We start from the raw sequence: 18,749 nt of genomic DNA, 5'->3' as shown, positions 1-18,749 counted from the left end.
AACGCCAACGAGGAATCTGCCGTGCGAGTGTTTGCCGAGAGGAGGGGGGCTGGCTGAGAAGCTGGCACGCAGCTTCAGTAAGTTTGAGGCCGCTGTCGTCGTGCTAGGCCGCCGCGACATCAAATGAAAATAACACTTACGTCCCGCGAAGTGAATAAATACTGCATGTTTTTTTCCCCTTTCATCGCACTCTCTCCGAGTTCCGTTTTCGACAGGTAAGTGGGCGATGTCATGCTATTTCGCTTAAACAGTACTACCGTTTAGTACGTACTTTTTCCGAGCTCCGGCCGACTACGGTGTAACGAGGTTTCACTGTACAAGTACAGCCTGTTTTCTCTTAGGACATGGAATGAGGAGCTAGCACTTCATTTGAACCATGACCAGGGCCCTCATAAGTTGGACAAATGTGCAATGCGGAGAAATGCATTTGAGAATTATGAAGAGGGCCCACTGTACTGTTTAACTAGAGTAAAACCCCAATACATATAGCAAAATTCCTGTTTAAAATATCGCATTATTTTAAGTGTTTCTTGTTACTGCGTTACTATGACTACCTTGGCCTCACTTCTTTCAACAATATACTGCCTACAATGAAGTCAATTTCCTGTCCAGATTACTTTGTTAGAATGCGGGTTTGTTGTACAATACTTTCAAGATGGCAAGAAAAGTTGAGCTTTTAAGGCAAAAAAGAAGGAAAACCTGCCCTCTCACCTCTGGAGCATTTGGCGACAGGAGGTACACTTCCATGCGGTGCTCGCCAGACTTCAGCGCCCTTCCCAGCTTGATGACGAGCTGTGCACAGACCACAAGCTGCCACAAGAACCGCAAGAACCACAAGAACGCGCCGGCTGAGGTCAGGCACACACCGCGGGCACGGTCAAACCGGTCGCATCATTGTTACCAGTTCGAGATGGTACCAAGCCCAAGTGGGCCGGTGTGTCCCTCACACATGCTGCGAGGGACACAACGGCCCACTTGGGCTCGATACCATCTTGAACTGGGAACAATGACTGCGACCGGTTTGACTGTGCCCGCGGTGTGCACCTGACCTCTGCCGGCGCGTTCTTTCATATGTTGACTAGCATCGACTAAGACATTCAAATTATGGGCTTTAACGTTTCAAAGCTACTCTGGGGCTACTGCGAGAGATGCCGTAATAAAGAGGGGGCGGGGGGGGAGGCCCTGGATTAATTCTGACTGCCCACAGTTTTAACATGGCAAGCTGGGCGAGTTGGTGATTGAACATGTTCCCGTGGGTGGGCAGCGCAACCCGGAAGTGGGACGAGATGTAGTACACAATATGCCTCGTCTTCCGTCCGAGTTGCGCTGCCCATTCATAGGAACATGCCCTCAGTTGTCGAAAGTGCACTTAAATGTAATTGCACGAGAGTTTTTGCATTCTGCTCCCTGGCACCTGGCAGGTATCGTACTGTGCAAGATATTCCACCAACTCCTTTTTGCGATACGTGGCATGCTTTGACAAGTGTCCTCACCTTGGTGTCTTCTGCATAAGAGGCAAGGTTGTCCGACAGCTTGGTGCACTCAAATTCCTGGTTGTTGGAGTACACTCGGAACACCTGCATTATGCAAGGAGTGATGACCAATGTCGGGTCAGTTCTGGCAACTGATGCAACTCAGCCTGCATGCTACATGGTAGTGGCTTTTATTACACAGGTGTCGAATGATTAGTAGGTTACTGAATAAATCTATAAAGATTAGCCATTCCAGAATGTACTAAGAGGAACAAAAAAAATCTGAGTGCATTAAGTTTGGCTGTCAGAAAGACAGCCCATGTCAGTTTCGGATCATACAGACTAGAATGACATAGGCACAGGCTTTGCTTGTGTTTATGTTCCTGGCATTTCTCAAGACTCTGGCAATAGCCAAGTCAATTCCCAAGCCTAGAAATTTATGTGTAAAAATTCCCAACTCTCTGGCTACTCCCTAGTCACTGCTACTCTAAGTTTTTTGCTTCACAAGGCTGTGGCTACTCCTATTAGTTTACCTATTTTTATGCAAGGTTTGGCCATTCTTTTCAATGGTGTTACAGTTAAACCTCGATATAACGAAATCCTCGATATAATGAAGTAGTTAACTTTTCATCACCTCTTGTCCATAGATCATGTATTTAGAACTTCAATATAAAAAAGCGCGTTTCTATGCGATTTCCATGCAACGAAAGTTCACTGCCGTCGCAAAGGAATGCCGAAACAATAAATGGAAACTTCTGTCGATGCAGATGGTCAAATGATTGCATTACAAGCGGCTGCTTGCAAACGCACCTCTGAAATTCCGCACTGCACTACAAGAGCGACAAATAAAGTGGAGCCATATCATGTTCCATATAAAGTCCAAATGCGATAAGATCCTATCACCCCAATGCACTGTGTGCCTTAGGTGCTAGTGAAAGTGTGCGTGGTTGAGACAAGATGGTGGGCTTCGTGAGTGACGCCTTCCCGTGCGAGCAAAGGGAAAGAGAGGGAGGGGAGCTAGTTCGCGGTAATGAGATGAAGCACGCGTGAGGGGCGGGGGTAAGTTGTTGCGCATACATAGCCACGCAGCCGCGCACCCTGCTTTAGAGGTAGCCTGCTGCAGGTGCAATGAGTGGGCGTGCTGAGATGGCATGGCACCACGTAAGCTGTCTTCCCGTGCGTTTAGTATTGGAGGTTGCATAATCTCAAGTTTTGGTGGCCCATCAGAGCGAGAGGCAGATGAAGCATAAGCTCCCCACTGTCAGCACTTTTCCTGATAGTGTCGTCTCGGTGCGGGTGGGGGAGCCACAAGGGCGGAGTGCATGCGAAAGCATGGCTGGCTTCACTTAATTCGTACCGCAGATGTTCAGATCTCCTGGCGCGAAACAAGCAAGAACGCTTAGACACGACAACATCACTAAGCACTACCAGCTAGGGAAGTGGACATTGCCCCCACCTCACCCCAAACTGACACCTTGCCAGGCAGTCGTCTGGTGACAACTGCAGACACACACCTTCCCCAGTCCGGTACAAATGCGGCACATTTTCCCCACGCAATACCCGAGTGCTCCTTGCAAGTTATGTCGGGCAACTAGAGCGATACTCTTGCACACGCTGTGGGAGTGTCCTGCTACAGCAGCTAAAATGGCAGAAGCTCCGGAGGCTCTTGCATCGCAGTGGGCCACCGCTCTGTGCAGCTCCAACCTCAAGACACAAGAGTGGGCAGTCCAGCGGGCCCGAGAGGTGATGACGAGGCAAGGCCTCGAAGTTAACTCACGGGAGACCCGAGCCTGGGTCGTTAAACTTTGCTGGATTCTGCATAAAGTTGTTTACATCCATCCATGTGAAGACATCGTCAACGTAGCGTGAAACTGCATCACTCTTCAGCGACTCCCAAATTTATCAAAATGAATTGTTTTCTCATTCATATTGGCTTTTTTGGTTGCTCGATAATTCGGAAAATTCTGCTGCCCCCTTACAGTGTAAGCAAAATAGATTGGCCACTGTACTTATTTGCATAAGAGGTCGAATTTCAATACAATGAAATTTCAATATAACCAAGCAAATTGCCGATTTTATGGACTTTGTTATACTGAGGTTTAATTGCATGTAAGTGGTCTCTATTCGGCTGTTCCCAGAGCCACAGCACGGTTCATCTTTGAACCATGTGGGGATGCGTTACTCTCACGTGTCCCCTGATATGTTGTTTTCCCGCATAGCTCCCGTCTCCTGTAATCCGGCTTCGCCGCGTGGCCTGATGCCTGCGGCAGTCGGTCTGGTTGCAGCGCAGTACGAGAAATGGCGCAAGTGTTGCGCTGCTAACGCGACCTAACGGCAGGGTTACTTGGACGGGGAAAGAAGTAGGCACTTGCTCTTTGGTTCGGAATTGGCTAGCTGCGTGACATTCCACAAGTGCACCGATCCATGCTTCTGCAAGACCGTCTCGCGAGGGCTTGTTCGAACGCGCCACGATTCGCGTGACCGTACGCGCCAATGACCAGGTGTTGGGATCCAGCATGGGGCGAACATATTTGCTCGTTACCTGGTCGCGGTGAGTCGGACTTCCTAGATTTGTCGCGGGCCCATAGGCATGTTTTGTGGATAGCAACTCGGCTAGCAGGCATTGATCTATGAAAGGTGCAATAAATGCCCTTGTGATTGTTTGCACTACTGCGTAGTTGTTCCTTTGTCCCAAGAGCACGGGTGAGAACACCACAACCAATAAAGAATGGTTCGTCTTGGAGGTGAATTTTCATTAAGCCATAACACTTTCCATGTCGACTGACCTTGAACTGGCTGGAATCGATGCCGACGTAGGGCTCCAGTTCTTTTTTGAGAGCCCCGAATGTGATGCGCTTGTCCACATAGACACGAAGCCCTGTGTAGACAAATAAACTCTGGTTGGCATCGAAACGTGACACACAATCATCCTCAGTTCATGTTGAATGCCATTATTTCCAATGAAAGCAGGCAAAAGGAAGAGGAGGATGCCTTAACTGCAGAAAATTCTGATCATTTCAAAGTGATACAGTGCCCTAACTCAGGCCTATATCTCATTTTCACAGCTTTAAGGGGTTCTGCAACATGCCGAATAAAGTATTATGTGGCAATTTTGAAAATTTCACCCAACGGACATGAATTTTGTGTGAGGCACTATGATCATAGATGAAAAATGTAATGTGTGATATGGGTATGTACTGTGAAAAAAAAAAAAAAAACTGACGTTGCATTTTACAGCTATTTGAATTATTCATCGCAGCCACACGGAGGGCCTTGTAACCATGCAAACAATGCCATTAACATGCTGAGCACATGACATGCCAAATTCCATCTCGCAGAAGCTGCTGTAATGATAGAAATAACGCCATCAAAAAGGTAAGCAGGCTTGGCAACCATGGCATGCCAACTTGCGCTACCTAACATCAATGCCAACTGCTATTGGTCACCACAGTTTATGTCATGGGAGAGTGAAATTGGGTCGGGGGTAACTCTTATTTTGCTCGTATTTTGAAGTTTCATTGTCTGATAACTTGGCTTCATGTGTGTTGTCATATTCTTTTTGCTGTAGCTTTGTTGACATGCTGAAAATATATCCAGAGCTAAAATAATGGGTCAACCATCATCACTTATGTAACGAGAAGCTTGCCCTGGCAAATGTGATGTGTGGGTTGCATGCAAATGTTGGTTCATTTTGCGTGCAACGATGGTGGATCTCCATGCAACTCTCCTCCCTGTCGGACTCATGCAGCAATTTTAAGGTAAGCGAGCTGGTGCCCCTGTCTACCCTACTGCACAAGCCTGACTATGTATGCTGGCAACTTACCGCGGCCATTATCTTCCCTGTCCGTGTACGGCCATGCACGGAAGTAGCGTCGCGGTTCCTCTTTCGTGGCCGCTGCCTCAACTTGGGACTGCTGCTGCGACAAAAGGAATAAGTGTGCAGCGTTACCACACAACCAAAAATATCTACTGCGAACACAAAATTTAACAATTCATGGCATAAACAGCTGCCTTCAATGATGGGTGACAATGCCTTGATTAATGACACTGCCTCTGACATGCATTAAATTCTTTAATTCTGGGGTCTTATGCACCGAAATTATGATACAATTATGAGGCACATCATAATTAATTCTGACCACCTCGGACTTCTTTAACGTGCCCTCAACGCATGGGACACGGGCGTTTTTGCATTTTGCCCCCATGAAAATGCAGCTGTGGCTGCGATTTGATCTTGTGACCTCGGGCTTAACAGTGCCACACCAAAGCCACTATGCCACCACAGCGGTTGTTTCACATGCATAAACAAACGTCTATTAACCCTGTCTGAGGGCATGATTCTAGCTATTAAGCCTTTATGGTCAGAACTTCTTAAATGCAGTGGCGATCTTATATGTGCATCTCAGCGAGAAAAGTCTGGGAAAAATAAAGAAAAGTTCCCGCTGGGGTTTCGGGCAATGAATTGAAGGTTTTTTTCATGAACTGCTTCTGAAGAACCACACGTGGCTTGCACCTTAATTCACAATCATAATGGCGAGCAATATGGCCAATGTTTATTTGAAGGGCATATTTCTGTCCTCTAAGGCATGCGATATGCATGAGGCAGCAGGTTGCAAAAAAAATCGAACACAGAGGCCTAACCTCAGCAATGATGCGGCGGATACACTAGTGGAATTTAAAGGAGAGCCATACGTAGCTGCAGGACAAAGTTGACAAATTATGTAACTGCAAATTCATTGACACTGAGATTTCTAAAAATAGTTTTGTTAGTTTTTCTTTATGATATTTCCATCGATTCTTGAAGAAATTACTGGACCACAAAGGATTATTAAATATCGACAGAGGCAAAATCTGCGAGATCTTGGGCTAGAGGAGATGGAAAGAGGGACAGAATGCACAAAGATGGAATCTGCACAAACATTCACTTTGAGGTGCCTTTGCTGCTGCATTATTCGGTAGACTATGAAGTAAAAAAGAGCCACTCACCGCAGTGTCACCGCAGGCAAAGGCGCTGGCCTCTTCCGAAACACCAGCACCGTCGCCAATAGGTGCCGCAGCGGCGGTGGGCGCAGCCGCAGATGTGCTCCCGCTAGGTTCAAGCATGCTCCGCTTGATCTGGTCCGTCATCTCTACAAAGTTGCAGAAGACCAGCCAGTTAGAATGTGAAGACAGAAGTACAATTCAGGCAGATGACGGCACATCTAAATGCTAAGGCTGAAAATCTGCGTCAAGATGCTTAACCTTTCCCGTGCCATATTTTGTTTTTCAGAAAACTACCCAAATTTCCCCAATCTTTTACCAACTGATTTATTAAGAACAGCTGTCGTTATAGGTGGTGTTGAAATCGACTTCCCATATGGTGGATCCACACAATGAACTAAATCCGTCTTTTCCGCGGCGGATGGCGCATCACGTGACTACGCATCACGAATTCATACCGTCCGCGCGTCGTCCGTGAACCCCACGTACGGAAAATTCCGAGCTATTTTTCACATCCGGATTCTGGGGGTCGAATGCTGTGGATTTAGCCTAGCATACTCTACAGGATGACAACAAGAGTGGCTTTGGGATTTTTCTGAAACAGCTTCATCGCTGTTGACAGCATCCGTGCCTGTTTGCCCGTGTGACTTGTGCAAGAGCGACTGCAATAAACTTGAGTGATGAGGCAACCTTCTTGCATCTCATGGAGCAGCTCCCCGCGTTGCGGGACATGACTCTCACTGATTACTTGGACACGAGAGGGGAAGAAACGATTTGGCAGCAACTGAACAAGCTCCTCTCTTGTCACTCGAAGCAGCCTCCAGTATGCCTCAATGTCACTGACCAACAGCTCTCGATACAAGTGGTTTTGCATACCGAGATGCTTGGTGGCGATATAGTCCTTTTGCCAACAAGACCTCTTTCGATGAAACAAGTACTCAACATACAATTTGGACAAAACAACAGCCACTGCTCTCGCACTTCTTTCAATATACGCTGCACTGTCTAATGGCACTGCTGAGAAGACCGTGCGTGGCCTCAGACTAGAAACGCGACGCACTAGTGCACCACCAGTGCCACCCACTCCGTGGCACATATCAATTGCATTCATGGCAAGGCTCGCTAAAGCGTGGGCATGAAAGCTTTCATTGGAAAGGGGCACACAGCCATTGCATTTATGGCACAGCCTGCTAGTGTGTCTGGTTGCTATCCTTGAGGAACCCTTGTGACATGGGTTTGATTCCGCTCAGCATCGGAGAAATTTAACGAATCTTTTTAGTTATTGTAGAACAGCACATCCCCATTGGCACATACCGAGTACCCAAGTTGGCATCAAAGACAATCACTGAATGAATGAATGAATGAATGAATGAATGAATGAATGAATGAACTTTATTTCCCTTTTAAGAGAGTAGAGGGGCAGGTGTGGGGGGGGGGGAGAGGGAGGTCTAAGTACTCCAGTCCCAGCAGGCGTCTGTCACCACCATCCATCTACCAGTGGTGGTAGGCCTCCTCCACCTCCTCGGCCCACCTCAGGAGTCTGTGCTGTAGGGTGGGATTGGAGCTGCGCAGGGCGGTCTCCCACAGCTCCTCGCTGCTAATTAAGGGTTTGAGAGTGCACGAGGGGGGGGGGGGGGGGGCAAGTTTTGATGGGGCATTGCCACATGATATGGGAGAGATCTGCTATCGGGACAGGGCAACAGCGACACTTGGGTGTTGGGTATGTGGCGGGAAAGAATAAGTGCAAAGTGCGCGAGGTAAGAAAAGTGCCAGTGAGTTTGTAGTTGGCCCCACAGTATTTCTCTCTGGCGCATTCTATGCATAGAGAGAGGTGGATACATTAGGTGTTGGTGTCTGTAATGTGTGCAAATTTCATTGAATTGCGGCACACACCTACTGGCACATACCCAAAGACCCCAGCTGGCATCAAAGAGGTTCACTGAAGACCAGCACAGACTGAGTGGCAGGTATCTAGTACGGTAAAACTTAGTTAGTACGTAGTTGGCAGGAAACCTGAATCAGGTACACACTAAGCGATGGACTAATAAACTGACAATGACAAATAAGCGGCTATAAACTTACTGGCCAAAAAACAAATTCTCACTCAAACACCCACACAAACACACGCAGACAACTACTTGTGAGCAGCCAGCAAAATATTGGTTTTTCACTTGCCGCCGTGGCGGCCTTGCAGAGACTATAGCGTCTTTAAACTCCGCAAGGCTGCGAGCCAGTTTCTCCATTAGGCCCCACTTCTCTGCTAATGCCCACATGACAGTCAACACACTAGCCATGTCAGATACGGAAGGGTCATCATTTATGCTGTATTCCATAACAGAGAAGTTGAAGCGCTGGAAGCTATGGGAGCAGGCAACATGTGACTGCTACCATGTTATGATGTCACTAACAGTGGCGACTGCAGTCCGGGAAGGGTCAATTTACCATAATTTTGCTACCTATGGTACGCGCACATAACATTTTACAGATTCCACACTTGTACGTTCCGAAGAATGAAGTAAATACTGCGCACTAGCTGTTTGGCATGCATTAAGTGACTAAATCTCAGTGGTCAGCCAATACCTTAGGTTCAATGGTGACAGGATGGGGGACTCATTGTGACATTTAAACCGAAATTATTTATTAAGCGGGTACATATTACCGAGGTTTCACTGTACTTCAAGTCAGTGTCAAAGAGTTTCTTTGAATAGTGACCCACCCAGTCCCGCATCTACAGTGACCTATGTCGGCGTGAATGAGGTTCGTCGAAGAGTGGCACCTATGTGCACATTAATCAGTGAACCGAAGTTGTTCCGATGGTTGCTTTAGAATCCCGTTCCCTAAGCACAGCTGCCTGATATGCTTCCCATTCAACTGCTGACTACCCAGTGACCTAGGCAGGTGGGAAAACGGTTAGGTACAAACAAACAGATGCATACATACAAACATATATAGATAACATACAAACATATATAGATAACTAGATAGAGATACATAGCCCTCAAAAATGCATGATGTACCTTAAGAATGCTAATACATCAAAACTTGCGACGACAAATGCAAGACGTTTTTAAACAACTCACCAACAGAAGGCACAAACTTTGGCAGACGTTCGTCGCCCGAACAGCAGCCATTGTCGTCTGCAGCGAGGTCGGGTGAGTTGTTGCGCGGCGATATGTCATCGCCGACGAGGGTCCGCTCGCTGTCTGTGAGACTAGAATCCTCGGAGTGGTCGCCGCCTGCCCCATGGCAGCCCGAGGAGGACGAATCGCAGAGGTCGCTGTCATAGCCGTCCGACAGGGCAGTGTTGGACGTCTGCGTCTGCTGCGTAGACTTCGTTGCGCCTGCACGCGCAGCAACAAGCTGGAACTGAGCACCTTGCAAGTGCAAGGCCGTGCTACAGAGTATGGCAGATGCCCTACCCTTTGACTGGCAATAAACTCATTTATTTCCCGACAGAAGTAGCCTGTAGTCCTTACTACCTTAGTTATTTTGCTTGAATTGAAAAAACATTTGATTGCTATCAAATGTGCATACTTTGAGAATGAAACAAGTCCATTTAGGGCTAACTAATAATATGCGTATCTGTGTTTCTGCCATTTCAAATTTGTGTTATATCGGCGCACTTTTGGCCCTTACGCATAGATCAGTTCCTAGCACTGTTTGCGGTCAGGCACTTAGCGAGGTGACATTGAACTCTGACGTAATTTTGCTCGTTCGGTTCTTAAAATTTTCCTGTCGCATTTCATTTCAAGTGTACAGTACAGTAGAACCTCGCTCACACGATCTGGAAAAAAATATATATATAAAAAAGAAATGCGTCAAAAAACATACTAACCAGGAAAACGTATGATCTGAAGTTGCTAAAAATTTGGCACACTCGAGTGTAGTTGACATCTACATAACCGATGCACTGCAGCCCAAGACACGCATTGTTTTGGCAGTTTTGGCCACATTACGTACACCCGTGAGCAAAAGTATACGGACCAGGGACTGCGTGATAAAACTCATTTGCGCCTCTGTCTGTGAATGCAACTTGAAATTAAAGACTAAAGACTGCAGCACACACTTGGCATTACGAATTTTTTAGTGCGCTCATCAGTTTCCGTATATGCGCGTTAATTACGAAGTGACGTTTTTTTCGGCGACCCTATGGTCTGCATACTTTTGCTCGTGGCTGTACATCTGAGTGCACATGTATTATGTAAAAGGGAGTCTCGCTCACCCGTGCCGCCCTCATCTTCAACGTTGCTGCACCTCTGATCGCATTCGCTGCTGGAAGACATGTGCTGCTTTTCCAGTAACACTGCACACAGACGAGAGATACGGACTCAGACTTGTACGCTAAACTTAAATTACACTTACTCTAAGGTTTTTTTTTTCATGTTTGCTCAAGCATAAGGACGATGCCAGGCATGCTAGCATGTTCCTATCTATGTGCACATTTTACTGTATTGTACAACAGCCGTAAAAGTGTATGCTCGCTTGCAACTGCGCGAAGCCTGTTTGAAGCCGTGCTATGTTGCCGAAACAAGTGCAAGGAATTTTCTCGCAAAACAATGCGAGCCTACATTTCACTGATGCCTCACGGATTGTTCAGTTTAAGATGAGCATTTATTTTACCCTGGCATCTTGGTTCAAAATAATTTGTTAAACCTAAATCTAATTTTGAAGGGTTGAAATTTAAACCTATGCCGCATACATTGCTTAGTTTGAGAGTATGAAGAAGCATCATCTTGGTTTGCTCTAATATATAGCTCTTCGCTTAAATCTTATCTTAAATGTTAATATTGAATTGTTCGAATTTAAACGCATAGAGATGGCGCACCATAGTAGAGTGGTAGGCCTTGCACCGACTTAGGATTCTGCACAGTGAAAGATGAAGACACGTGGACACACAAAAGCCAGTACTTCAGCAAAGACTATACGAGGCAAGCCTTCAAGAAAGCCTTTAAAGGCTTTAATAGAGGCTTTGCACGGTATGTCAATCCAGGTGACTACAGTCACATTTACTTGAAGGATTAGAGCGGCCCCGGCATGGTGACCATGCCAACCAGAGGCAGGATGGTGTTCTAAGCATGGCACTGACTGCACCACTCAGCCTGGCAATGCTAGGGAGTTCCAAAATCAGAAATTGGAGGTCTTCCTTGATGGCACTATAGCCCATAGCAGCCCCACCTCAGTTTTATTCGAGGCAAGCCTGTAATACAGCCTCTGTTGAAGTTTAACACTTGAGTGTGTCCGCTTCCTTGGCCTTGCCTGTTGTTGCTCCTAAACAATCCTAAGCATGCCTTACATAAAACCAAATGTGAACACCAGTCAAGTACTGACCTTTCTCTTCTGGTGGCAGTTGGACGTTGATGACGACGGTGTTGACCTGCCGATCGATAATCTCGAAGAACCGAGACTCTCGGAAGGGCCGGCTTGCATCCTCCTCGTTGAGAAATTCTATGTACACCTGCGTTTCACACAGACGTCGACAATTAATAGGCAGAGGCAAGCACAGAGGTACATGTCAGCCACGGCCAAACAACAGTGGTCTAAAGGGAGAAAGCAAGACGGCCAGGAAATAGCAACTCAGTGTTTCAACAGCAGAAGCCATATATGCGAAGTTGAGCATTGATAACATGCGCGGACTGTGAGCATGCGCCTCGCGTTCGAAATATACCGTGCGTTGTAAAAATAGGAGTGCCAAGTATGCATGAATCTTCCAGCAAAACTAATGGTTCATTTTTAATAAAATATTGTGCAGAGATAGAATTTCGCAGTGGGTCTGGCTTCATACCAGGTTTGTGTGAATCGCTTGCCTACTTTATGCAATAAATCCAAAGTGTGCGTCGTCTGCGGTGACATCCCTAAGGAAGTTGCACTTTCGTCCATAACGTGAAGCAGTGATGTGACAGCTTGTGCAATATTACTCACAGTAAGTCTTGCGGTGTTTTGTGTGGTGTTGGAGTAAACTGCTGCAGATGAGCCTAAGTGATGTTTATTTGAGAAGAAAATTATTCAGTGATGACTCACCTAAATCTACCCCACTCTTAGCCATCTCCCCATAGTGGGTATGAGCCACATCTAGAGGGAAACCAACCAACCAATCGACTACAGTCGCCGACCGATAATTTGGACTCGACGGGGACTGCCTAAATGCATGCATAATTGGGAGTCCGAAATACCAGATTCGTCCAACACTAAGTGACATTCTGCTAACGGCCAAGAAGGGTGTGCTGTATTCTCGAATCATCACTCTTAGAGATGCAGTAAAAGCTCGTGAATTCAGATTTCCCGGGACTGAAAAAATGACTGAATTAAGCGAATTTTCAAAACGAAACGTGTTTGCTACAACCCCTGTGGACTAAACCACGGTGGCAATCGATGCAATCGTGGATGGCGACTGTGCAGTTTTGAGAAACGCGGCTAATGCGCGCACCTATTCAAAACGAAACTACTGTTTGGCGCAACCGCTGTGGTCGAAACCGCGGTTGCTATCGCCGCGACCAAGGATGGCAACTATGCACTTACGAAAGCTCACGGTGTTACAAATGCAAGAATAAAGGCTTCAAAGACACGTGTCATGGTGTCACTACAGATAGACGAAAGTACAGTCAATGCATGTGCTGAATTATCATAGGAATTATCATGACCAATGACCATGCCAGTAACGTCTCGAGACAAAAATATTGCTCTTTCTGTTGGACTTAGTGGCCATACTAGCACACGATCATGCAGCTACAGTCCGAATTGCCACTAATGCGCTGTAATGGCACCCAAAATTTCGGCTGTCCTTATCATTAAGTCCCTGGGGCTAGTGGTGGTAATGAGGGGCTATGCAAATAATCAAGCACGTCCGAATTATCGGTTGACTGTACTCCTTGACTGTGTTCAAGACTACTGTAACTCGAGACAGGCTTCACATGGGAAACATCGAGGAGGGGAGGCAGGGGGTCTCACTGCACAATGGGAATGCTATAGTTCCTTTTTTCATTTGGTTTGCCAAAGTGGGCTGCAGGTTGCTGCGACAGCACACACATGCATACAAACAGGCATGACAACTGGAGTGTTCATTTAGTCACGAATTACGAAGCACTGTCATTAAGTGTGTTGTGATGGTATTCCCAGCTGCCGCAGACTGTCTTGAAGGAAAGCAAAGATGGTACAAAAATCCTTTTCACATTTTCTAGCGAGTGCTGGCAATTCAACAGTAATTAAATTTCAACTTAGTGTACCGTCAATAATGCCAAATATTTTCCATAAAAACATGAATTGCCAGCCCTAAGCACATGCACAATTTTATTAGCTGCAGGCATAAAAAAGAGTGAAAGAGTACTACTTTACCATCGGTGACGGAACACAGCATGTCGAACGTCCTGTCAAACATGGTAAGTGCCAGTAATAAAGAGCTCATGCCAGTACTCTGCAGTCTGAAGTGAGCTGGATTAACACTGGGCATAAGCAGAGGGTTCAGCTGACTTGCAGCTCAGTTCCCGTGGTTACTTGCCTTGCCACTGCTTGCCAGAACTGGCAAAACGAATTCGCGTCGTCCACACACGTGATGACACCGTGACTAAACGGGTACAGTACCTGTGACCTTGGCGCACGAAAGACGCAGGCAAGAAACAATGACGATGCACTGCATCGAACTAAAACTAGCCCAAAATTCTATGACCGAAGGGGGGCAATTGCTAATGCAACGAAAGCGACTTACCGTATTACTCTTGCCAAAACCCTCCGACTTTAGCATACGTCCAGATGAGGCGAGCAGCTCGAGGCTGTTGTGGTAGTTCTCCAGCACCATGCGCATGTTGCTTGAGGGCAGGCCGAGTTGCTGCACGCAAGAACGGCTCGGTCGAGTGCGGTCGTACACTAACCTCGAACACTGCCGTGCCTTCGAAGTACAGCGCGGATGAAGACGGGCAATAAACTACGAAACCGGACACACGAAGCATTGTATTCTATACATTTTCTTCGCATTTATCACAAGAGTGTCTGCTTTGTTTGTCCATGTTGTACATTTACGCCCGCCTTTTTCGCCACTCTACCTTGAAAGCCTGTATTAGCTCGTTAAACCTGCACTCAGCTGCACCCATGTGTAACAGAGTGCCCGGTGGAAAAGCAACCAGCCAGGGTCACCAATGCTTGCAATTTAGTACCTTGTTTACTCGTGTAAAACCCACATCTTTTTTTTATTTCTTACAAGCAGGCCTTACACGAGGCAGGCTTGTAGCCACTCACTAAAGCCTCAAACTGCACTCGGACTTCTATGCCAAATAAAAAAAACAACCACTGTTGGCTGACCATGAACACATTTACAGTTGCCGGTCTATATGTTGTATACCGAAAATACCATGAAAGTGTCAGAATAACAGGGCAGCTCGTAAAAACGAATTGTGAGGATATAATAGGTGGGAGGCTGCGATCTCCAAGCCTGACCTGGTCGACCAGCGCGAACTCGTCGCCCGGGCCCGGAGGGCGATCCAAGCCAGAGGGTTCCTGGAATAAGGGACCCTCCCACCTTGAGTAACAAGTCACTGATTCAAATAAAGGTTTCTCTCTCTCTCTCTCTCTGAGGATATAATCAATATCATTGTTTTTTTTACAGCAGAGTATAAAATTAATTCAGAGACTATTGCTTAAAGCAGTGCTCGATTAAAGGGATACAGAATAGAAATCGAAGAATATGGAGAAAGCCCCACAATTGCATTCCTAAGACACGATTGTTATAGTATATAGTCATTATTTGAGTTACTTTTGAGCGGATGGCTTTATTTTTCACTCTCTATGAGCGGCCACCGCGTCCCTCACAAAGCGCTCCCGACAACAAGCCGGCGGATCTGACGTCACACCTACCCTCAGCAGCCGCGGAGCGAGCTGGCCGGCTGCGCAGTTTTGTTTTCCTCGCGCTGCGCAGTGCAAAATGCAAAGTTCTAGTGAGAGCGATAGCATGAGCGGAACTTATGACTCCGACTTGGATGAGCGGCCTACTGAACGACCACGAATAATAAAGGCATATGCCTACGATCCGTCCGCGTCGTCAAGCGAAATTGACGACGACCCGCTGCAGCAGTCCCCCTCCGCGGTGCCGAGAGAGTCTGGACCAGCAAAGTGGTGTTTACACTGTGCATTCCATGTACACGCGTTCGCCTCGAGAGATCAGGGGTGGCATCATAGGTGGAAACCAGATATAAATGCGGTTCCTGCGGCTCGGATCGCAAGCTCGCACCTGTCACGAATGAGTGAGACGAGAGGCGCACGCCTCATTGACAGTGTTGTATCCGTTGCGGTGCGCCCAGCGTGATTCGCTCACGCAAACGCTTTGCCATGTTTGGCTTCATCAGAGTGAGGACGCTTATGCCTCAGGCTATGCAATGTCAGGCGACGTAAGGAATTTACTCTGCGTTCTGCGCAAAGCGGCTTGCTCCGCCCGCTTGGATGGGTAGCTGCTAGCGCGTAAAACATGAAAGCCACCAATGCACAATACAGGTGCCGTGAGTACACACTGTACAAAAAAAAAAACAAAAAAAATACGTAGAAATCGTTGAAGATATTCACGCGTGTAGACCTCCCTGTACCTACGCCATCGGAGCAGGTGTGGCCGGCGGCATGAGGATAACAGTCAGCTGCCGACTCTCGTGCGGCAGGTGCTTGATGCGCGCAAGTAGCTGTTTTGAGAATAGATGCGATTAAGCAACGGGTGAAGATTGAAGCCAGGCATGTGCAGTGACTGAAATGCGCCTCTGTAAGCAGGGAGCGTCTTGTTATTCACAGAGAGAACGAGTACATGCGCAGCGGTTTCAGCGTCCCGTTGTTTCATCGTAGTCGAGCACTCCTTCGCTTGGTGCACACGAGATGGCGTCACCAGTCTCATGTTGGCGATTTTTTTTGTTTTTGTTTTTGTCAGTCGTCACTTCAGACGATGCGGATTTCGATTAATTCTGGCAGAATTGGCCAAACATCTGGCTCAGAACGTCGTACAAACGACAAATTAGGGTCAAACGGCACCTGTGCACAAAGCTACAGCGTGAATAAGTACACGAGAAAAAGACTACCGCTGCCTGCTGTTTTTACATGCGCACAGCAGACCCTCGGCATTTTGCGGCGTTGACACGGCTGCTCCACACATCAAACGACAAATCCACGAGATGAAAGACGAGGTTTTCGAACAGCTCACATGAGGAAGCGGTACGAATAGGATGGTCGAACAAAAAAAGCGCGTTGCCGCAAACGTCAACTCGCTCCTTCGCGCGCTCAGTGTGGACAATCGCTCGCAATGGGCCTCGAGGTGGGTAAGCGTGACGTGACATCCGGTTTTGCCAGAGCTTTTGGAGGAGGCCGGTAGGTGCTGTGATTTGAGAAATATTCACTAAAATAATTACTTTTCGCTCACTTCTCCGCAGAAAGAGTGTTGTTTTGGTCGCTCTCGGTGCGACAGCTATCACTGGAGACAGGAATCTCGGCAACAAATTTTTTATTCACTATCCCTTTAAAATCAAGTTTACTTGAAATCTCACGAAGGCCGAGGCTACGGGTCCATTTCGTGGGTCATTGTGGAGTACACAAATTGCACACACACTTAGGCTGTGCTGTACAAAAAATGCCTCAGTTCAGCCCGAATGACGAAGCATCGATTGTGATAGCAAATTAGTGGACTGCTAGCTACACGAAGTAAGGATAGTAGTTCTATCGGCCGTATAAACTTGTAAACATAGGCATCCTAACTAAATTAACAACCATGGTGTCACACGCACACAAGAAAACGTGAACACATCTCACTCGATGACTGCAAGAACTCGCTCGCTGTCGAAATGCTGGAGTGAGGAAGTGAGGCAGCAGCAGCGAGCGATTTGACCTTCTTGCTGTGTCTCACACTGACACATTCTAAGCCCCGAAAATAAAGCACGCGGCTGGACTCTGTCCCAGTCGCAGATGGCTTTCGAGATACGGCACTTTCCCTACCCTCCCACGGATTGTTGCGTGCGATGGACGTGCTTCCTCCCTGCTTCCTTCGTTTACATGCGCGAGATCGAACCACAATCAACAGCTCACCCTCGCACACTTTCATCACCCTTGGACTTTATATACAGAACCTCACAGCAACGGCACAAATGCACCTGGAATGTCCATTCAATTGCCTTAGCCTTATGCCCACACGTGAGCTTACGCCGTTCCATCCAGTAAGCGCACCCATGGACTTGTTAGGCATTCACGGTAGTTGCCGGCTGATTGCATGAAGACCCAAACCCTGCTTCACACATGCAGCTGTAAGTCCTGCCCACGCATGCGATCTCACGCCCACTCGGCAATACGGTCTGCTGGCACAAAAATTCAAGGGCGAAGTTCCCGCAATTTGCTGCTCGCCACACTTACTGTATAGGCCCCACCAATGTCACAGCACTCCTTTGTTGGAGTCTGAGGCCAAAGCTGCTGTTTGGTGCAGAATGTGGGATACATTGATAGTACCATCATGGGCAGGACAACTAGTGTCATCTAGCAGTGGGTTACGGAACATGGGTATGTGCATGACACTAGTGAAATTTTTTTTCAAAAATTTTCCCACTCCTAAGCAGGGTTGCGGACCTACAGGAGTAAATATGGTAACAAAATGAACTACTAGAGAAATGGAGCCTCTTATTTCTCAACCATTTTACTTTCGTAGTTATTCAATGGAAAATGCTGAGGCAGTCAATTACGAGACCAACTGTAAGACTACACAATGGCTTGGTTGGTTATTCTCTATTTTGACATAAGCTGCACTTATACAACAAAAGCACGGGCATCATTTTGTTTGATTGGCTGCACTCTTTCTCTTGAAGCATGTGGCTGCCCATGTTTTCTCTCAATGATATTCACACTACAAATTACAATTACACCTTAACCAAAATCTCATGTTCAATCAAGAATTTATTTAGTCAAGTCCAACAAAGAGGGAAATGGGCAGTATACTAAAAGAAAGCCATTCAATATTGACAAGACTGCAAAAATAGGTAATAGAAACATGTACATGGTTTGGCAAGAGGTCTGGCAAGAGCAAGAGTCAAAACTCACCTGAGCTACTTGGGCTTTGAACTCGTCAACCGTCTGAGTTTTGAGACCGCGGACGACTATCGGCCGTCCAATCTCGTTGGCCTCCAGATTAACAACGTGCACTTTCACCGTTGTTCCTGAAAAGTCGCGTATGAACAGAATCAGTGCGAGCGCCACCTATGCAAAAGTTAAGATCCCTAGTTTTGTAATCCCAAAGCCAAAGCTATATTCGTCCTGCCAGTTTGTAGCAATATTGCAATGGACAAACACTCCTTCTTCGTG

The 18,749-nt window shown here is 47.0% G+C and overlaps 1 protein-coding gene across 3 annotated transcripts in view; it reads right to left on the bottom strand.

Moving 5' to 3' along the window:
• Window positions 1-18,749, bottom strand: part of LOC139050472 (ubiquitin carboxyl-terminal hydrolase 47-like) — a 75,155-nt gene that overhangs the window by 15,939 nt on the left and 40,467 nt on the right. For 2 of the 3 annotated variants that reach the window (XM_070526899.1, XM_070526901.1), the window contains 10 exons: window positions 18,489-18,604; window positions 14,152-14,271; window positions 11,781-11,907; window positions 10,675-10,755; window positions 9,533-9,793; window positions 6,459-6,601; window positions 5,296-5,389; window positions 4,259-4,350; window positions 1,494-1,577; window positions 712-792 (listed from right to left, as the gene is read on the bottom strand). In XM_070526899.1, coding sequence (XP_070383000.1) covers window positions 712-792; window positions 1,494-1,577; window positions 4,259-4,350; window positions 5,296-5,389; window positions 6,459-6,601; window positions 9,533-9,793; window positions 10,675-10,755; window positions 11,781-11,907; window positions 14,152-14,271; window positions 18,489-18,604 — 1,199 coding nt within the window. The remainder of the gene's footprint in view (window positions 1-711; window positions 793-1,493; window positions 1,578-4,258; window positions 4,351-5,295; window positions 5,390-6,458; window positions 6,602-9,532; window positions 9,794-10,674; window positions 10,756-11,780; window positions 11,908-14,151; window positions 14,272-18,488; window positions 18,605-18,749) is intronic. The other variant, XM_070526900.1, reaches the window with a different exon arrangement.

The sequence above is a fragment of the Dermacentor albipictus genome, chromosome 10, assembly GCF_038994185.2.
Source record: "Dermacentor albipictus isolate Rhodes 1998 colony chromosome 10, USDA_Dalb.pri_finalv2, whole genome shotgun sequence".
In the NCBI taxonomy this organism is placed as follows: Eukaryota; Metazoa; Arthropoda; class Arachnida; order Ixodida; family Ixodidae; genus Dermacentor; species Dermacentor albipictus.
Note: the sequence above shows the minus strand (reverse complement) of the source record. Positions and strands in the feature narration are given on the sequence as shown.